Below are 6,461 nucleotides of genomic sequence, written 5' to 3' on the forward strand. Positions count from 1 at the left end.
TGCGTCCGTAAGAAGGACTTCGCTTGGCGACGCAGTGATTTCGGTCCAGTTGCGGTCCCGAGAATCTTTCTTTGGCGCCCGGTTGTCCCGTTAGGGATTGTGGTTCCTTGGGTCAAACGGGTTGGTCCGCGGGAAGTATGGTTTGGAAATATTGTCGCGATTTCCAACGTCCCGGTTGCGTTTATTGTTACACTTGGACCCCTGGTGGGAGGTTTCGGCTTGGGGCTGTGCCTTTGCCATATGCGGTTCAAGGGACCGCTGTGTTTGGGCGTATGTCTTGACTGCGGCCATGACATTTTCCCATTTTTTAGGCAAGCCCTCCTTGCCAGAGATGGTCATAACCATCTGTTTGTCCCTGACGGCCTTATGGAAATGGTTCCGTGCCATTTGGTCCGCCACATCACCTATTTCTAGGCACTCTTTATTGTATCAGACGACAAATGCTTCTAGAGATTCGTCGTCCCTGCGCCAGATATTCATGACGTCTAACGAATCACGTTCGTGACGTCGTTGCTGGTTGAAATGAGCGAGGAACTTTGCATGCAAGTCCTCGAATGAGGCCAGTGACGCTACTCTCAATGAATCGAACCAAGCCCTGGCTAAACCTGTGAGGGTCTGAGGGAAAAAATTGCACCAAGTGGGTTCATCCCACTGGCCGTTGCATCCCGCGCCCATGAAAACGTCATGTGGTCGTCCGGGTCGGACAAACCGTTGTATTTCCCCACGTTGAATGGGAATTTTGTTGTGGTAACATGAGCGTGGGCAATTTGCGGGGCGAATTTGGAGTTTTCGGCCGCAGCTTTCGGCCTGTAGGGCTGGTTCTCAGGGTGCTTTGCAGCCCTGAGGTATGTGTTGCGTGGATGAGTGGGAGGGATATAGTTGCATCCCCCCGGTCTACTGCTGGTGTCATGCGAATCCCCGCAATATGTATGGTCGTCCGGGTCGGTACGGCCATGACCTTCATACTCGGGTAGGGTTCCCAGCCGGCTTTGGATGCCAGAACTGCGGTGGACTGTGGATTGCCGCCTGTTACCATCTTGGGGGCCCAAGCGGCTTTGTATTGGGCCCCTGGTGTGGGACCCATATGAGGAATCGTCCTCATTTATTGTGCGGACCTCGTAGTAAGAGGATCCGCGGTCTTCACGTCTGCTTCTGGAGGCTGGACGTGAGGGTGCCCTGCCGTCATATTGTAAAATACGACCTGCAGGTGTGTGCGGTGCCGGGGTAGGCCCAGCTTGTATTTGCGCTTCAGCGCAAGCTCGGTTATATGTTGCGGCCAGCAGGGCGGCCTGCTGGTCATACCAGGTGTGAGGGTTCATGTCCGGAGGGATCACAGATGCGTACTGTGATAGGTCGTGTCCGAACGTTAGGGATGGACCCCTTTGCGTTGATGTGCCAATGTGGCCCGGATTTAGGTCCGGGGGAGCAGTCCCCGCATTGCCTGGGTTGGTGGGGAGTAGATTATCACCGGTAGTGTTGTTTTGGTGATCAGTCATGATCTTTTGAGAGGGAGAAGGATAGTTGAGAAAGTGCTAAGAGTAGCGGTGGGTGCCAATGATGAAACAATGGTTAACCGGGCGAGGTTTACTCACTGGTCTCGTCAAGAAGGGTTAATCCCTTCCTCTCGAGGATCGCTGGCTGGATCACCGGTGGGTCGATCTCCAGCACAAGGAAACAAACTGTGACTCGTAACAAGGAGGATGAGGTGGGGGGTGCTCCTTGTTACCACTCTCCGGCGTGAGAATCAGTAGTCTGCTTGGGAAGCAAAGTATGATAGTAGTAGTAGTGAGAGAGTTGTCAAGAGATACCTCAAACCTGGTTTGGGGTTGGTATTTATAGCCGAGGAGTGAAGGAGGAGGTGGATGGATAGACTGACGGCATGCTGCACCTTTGCAGGTGTGTCAGACATGTTGGCCGGGGAGGCGACGCCACGTCAGTCTGTTGCTTACGTAGTCCTGACAGGCGGCTGCCATTGGTGCTACTTGCTCTGTGGTGTCAGTCCCACTTGATGAGTAGACAGGGTGCGGTGCAAGCCGCATCGCTGTTTGCAGTAACTGTAGATGTTCCCGCGTCTCACTCTTTGATCAAGAAATACGCGAGATGCGGTGGCAGGCCGCATCGTCGTCCGTGGTGACTGTTGCTGTTATCCAGCTTCTCTGTATTGATAGAAGTGTTCACTGGATGCGGTGCCAGCCGCATCGCTATACCGTTCTCATATTCCAGGTAAGTCCTCCTCCATCACTAGACAGATTGGACTCAACCACTGTGTCGATGCGTTCCCGCATGGATATAAGTAGGTTGTTAGCTAGTGGGGGTTTTGATAAGGGTAGTGGTTCCTCGCGGTCGACGTTGACACGAGATCTGAGACCATACCCCTTCAAACCTGTTAAAAAATAAGTCAATACTCAAATATGTAATTTAAATAAACCACAAGTACTATCTTTGTAATTAACTCAAGTTATATAAAGACCAGAGAAGGTTATCGAAGATGATGATTGCATATGTGGGGATGTGGGAACTATAGGTGGGGGAGGCAATTGGGTAATTTTTTTTAAGCGTGTAGATAAAGAAAGTGGTTATTAAAAAAAAGAAAGTTAACGTAAAAAATTAAGGCCGTACAGTGTGGATCGCGTGGACAAGGCATTGAAGCCTCCACCACGTCGGCACACCACCCCATGTCTTGGCGTGGTGTGGTGTGGTGTGGTGATGGGGCGGTAGAAAGTTCACTGGCATGGAGGTAATAGTTAAGGTGACGTGACGGCTTCTTATTGGCCCATGGTGTTGTTTTATTTTTAAATATAAAATAAATACAAAATGTGTATGTCACGTGTCATACCACGTCACCTTTCCACGCTTCATCCCACTCCGTGTTTGTTGGTACCACGCCACCCTTCTTGTAGGAGCTGGCATGACGCCTCATGCCCCTCCATCCATGCCCTTTCACATCTAACAGATATCCAGTATAGATACGCAAAATATTCACGTAGACATAAAGTGCATACTTAAAAGAGTAATTATTTTTTACTTAAAAGGCTAAAGTTGAAATTAATCTATATCATTAAGCATAGTGACAATTGGCATATCAAGTGGTGGAAGAATTCTATTTTTTTTAGAGATGTAAGTTCAACTTCCACTTGGTGCAGAGTAAGACATTGGTGGGCAATGGTTGTTTCAGTGGATGTTCCAAGAGTGCTCAATATTGATTTTGCTGGCCGTTAAAAAAATAATGAAAACAAATATTTAAAATTATTATTTCGTAGATGTCATATCATCAGATTTGAAAGTTGTAAACTTTTTTATACCTAATAATAAAAGTATTAAATAAACAAGTGATTTCCAAAGGGCCGATGGAATTGCGTGTATTTAAATTAAATGGTCAACCCAACCCCTTCAACAAGTCTAACCTGCTGCATAACAACCCATACCTGTAAGTCGTGACTAGGTCGAATAGGTTTTTGAAAACTAAGTTGGTAGATTAGGTTGTTGAACAAACGGGAAGTCACTACTATGAAAGCTTACATAAATCTAACATCACATCAATGTTTTCATAACCTCTTCGATAATCAAACCAGACAGTACACTTATCAGCCCGACCGGTTTTAATACGTCATGTAAAATTAGAACTAATATAAAAACATAAACAAAGCTACTTTAGTTTTGTTAAAAATTTATCAAACAAAACATGTGGTTTAAATTAGTTAAATTAAAAGGTCAGTCCGGTGTGGTTCAATCGGTAACCGTAGGTTTTCTAGCCGGTAGAACCAGACCAGTTCGATTTTAAAAAGAATAGTTTGGATAACAGATGGCACTGAGACATAACATAGATTAATATAGAAGCCTTGTATTACATCTGATTTACTTTATGAATAAGAAATGAAAGAAAATCCGTTCCTATACCTTTTGTATATTTTTTGAGTGAATTACAAGTTAGTGGACACTTTGAGTAGATAGTTCTAAAAAGGTAAAATTATGTAGTTATCCATTATTTTAACCTCAACGCCCTTCTCATTCACGCAACACAAAAAAGTAGATATGATTTGAATTCAAATCACTTTGCTTTTCCATAATAACTCCAATACAATACTTAAAATTAATAAAAAAAACATATATACAAACATATAATCTTTTAGTTAATCTTTATTTAAACGATCCCATCCATAGATGAGTAGAATCCGTCAAACTTTTAACAAAACCAATCAACGGATTTAGAAAAAAAAAAAAAACAACAACAAACAAAACGAAACCCATTCACAAAATCTCCTATACTATATTATACGCTAACATTCCTAGTTAGTAATTTCACTCTTTTTCAATACGTCCATTCTTGAGGTAGCCTGAACTCGGATACTTGAGTAGGTTGTTGCCGATGATTGTTCTGAGCCATCATCACACTTTGTCGATACATAATCTCTGCATATGCAACAAATACAAACAAAGATTGTTAACATTACAAAATCATAACATTTTTTAAAATGGTTAGGATTACCATGCAACAATCTGAAAGTAAAACAGTCATGTAAACATCCAAAACAAATTAAGGCAGATCTAGATCCACACTTCCAATTTCAACTTCACTAAAATCCAAATATTTTTTTATTATTTATTTATTTATTTATTTTTATTTTTTAATTTTTTTAACGGCCAAAAGAATTAATCCTGAATATTCTCGGGCACCCACTGGACCAAACGGACATGGGCGGACCCACATTGAACGGGTCGGGGTCCTCGGACCCCAATGTTTTTAAAAAAATGAGTAGATCCAGTATATTAAATTTTATAAGGACCCTGTAAGTACAATTAGGTGGACACCATAGAAAAAAATGGAAAGCTAAACCTTCCTCTTTAACAACAATAGGTCATGGGTTCAATACTTGTATAGTTTTTTTTTCAAATCTAGTTCAAACCTCGCTCTGACCCGACCGGCCGACCCGAACGATGGCCGACCCGAAAATTTTAACGTTTTATTATGAAAATTTTGAACCCCGAAAAAATGGACTCCATTGGAAAAAATCTTGGGTCCGCCATTGCAAACGGAGTACTCTGAGAGTAACCCGAGTCCACCACCAATTCCAGAGAAAACCTGGTAACCCACCGTCTATAGGCACGACGGTGAAATTACGGGTAAAACTCGTTTGGCTCAAGGATCGAACCCAAGTTTCCCTGGGTCTACTGTACTCTGTAATTGGCTCACCTCGTTTTTTAGACGGCTCAGTCGGGGCTCCGGTTTGACGGGGCAAAAAAACACCCGTACCGGTAGACTCTCGTTTGCTACTAGGGTTCGCTACCCACATACCCGACCTGGGTAGGCGTTGCGGCTGCGGCTGAGCTTGTTGTGAAGCTAGCCAAGCCGATACAGACGGAGCCGCCGGCTTACAGTTTGTAGCGTTCCGTGTTTTGCTTTGTAGCATCATCATTTGCAGTTTGGCGATTTGTTGCTGCTTCAATAACTTCTGAAACTAAAAAAAAAAAATATTGAAAAAGAAATTAAAAAAATATTGAAAAGAATATTAAACCACAGATCGATAAGTGAGTAAAAATTGTTATATGCTCACTTGAGCGACTTGAAGTTGTTGATAATGGAGGTCATGGGTTTCGATTTTACGCAACCGTTGTGAGGCAGTGTTGCCATTATAATACCGAGAAGCAGCTGCTTCTTCAACCATTCTCATCCGAGCAACTTCTCCGGCGGCGGCGTAAAGAAGATCCCACGAGGTTTGATTCCGGTTAGCTTCCGCCGCCGTGGTCGGCGGCGAACGACAGTTAGGGCTTCCATTTTTGCAACCACAAAGCGTAGATTGAGGAGAACCTGCCATCACCCTTGTTGTTCCCTGTTTCCAAACCAAAAACCCAATAAAACAAATGGACATGATCCCTACGATGCAATTTATATATGCGTGGTCAAGTTTAAAGTTAAAATTTTAAATAATTTAATATAATTTAAGTAAAGTTGTATATATATATTTTTTTGAACGGTGACTTTCTTTTTAAGTCACCCAATGTTACACCGTCTAAACGGCGGCCTTACTCAAGATCTATCCAGACTACGTTATCTTAACCGGACCCCTCGGAAACCGTACTGACTCCACACGAGATGCCTCGCTGAATTAACAGGCGGATGAAAACCGGGGTGCGGCTCAGGATCGAACCCCCCTCAGTGTGTTTGTCACCATTATTGCCCAATATCCACCCCAATATGACACAAGTGTGAATTGAACTTGAGTCTCCATTGGAAAACCCAAGTCACCTACCACTAGGCCACAAGTGAAGGAATAAGTAAAGTTGTATATGTGTTGAGAAAAAAATAAAGTGAATTACACGTAATTTTTTTGGACATATATACATATTCATTCATTGCGTCTAAGGAAATCTCATATGCTAGTTGTCGTAGAGCAGCTGTACATTCTTGTATATAGGTGAACCCGAGTCTACCTCTCGCATCTTCCTTTGTTGAATAAAGGATA

At 43.5% G+C, this 6,461-nt stretch overlaps 1 protein-coding gene across 1 annotated transcript; it reads right to left on the reverse strand.

Moving 5' to 3' along the window:
• Positions 1–4,067: 4,067 nt before the first annotated feature.
• Positions 4,068–5,873, reverse strand: LOC110937920. Its single transcript, XM_022180386.2, has 3 exons — positions 5,553–5,873; positions 5,192–5,456; positions 4,068–4,410 (listed from the first exon to the last, which is right to left on the reverse strand). Exons 1-3 carry the CDS (start codon positions 5,865–5,867, stop codon positions 4,310–4,312), a joined length of 681 nt encoding a protein of 226 aa, XP_022036078.2. The 5' UTR covers positions 5,868–5,873; the 3' UTR covers positions 4,068–4,309.
• Positions 5,874–6,461: the final 588 nt, after the last annotated feature.

Source organism: Helianthus annuus, chromosome 4, assembly GCF_002127325.2.
Source record: "Helianthus annuus cultivar XRQ/B chromosome 4, HanXRQr2.0-SUNRISE, whole genome shotgun sequence".
Lineage (NCBI taxonomy): Eukaryota > Viridiplantae > Streptophyta > Magnoliopsida > Asterales > Asteraceae > Helianthus > Helianthus annuus.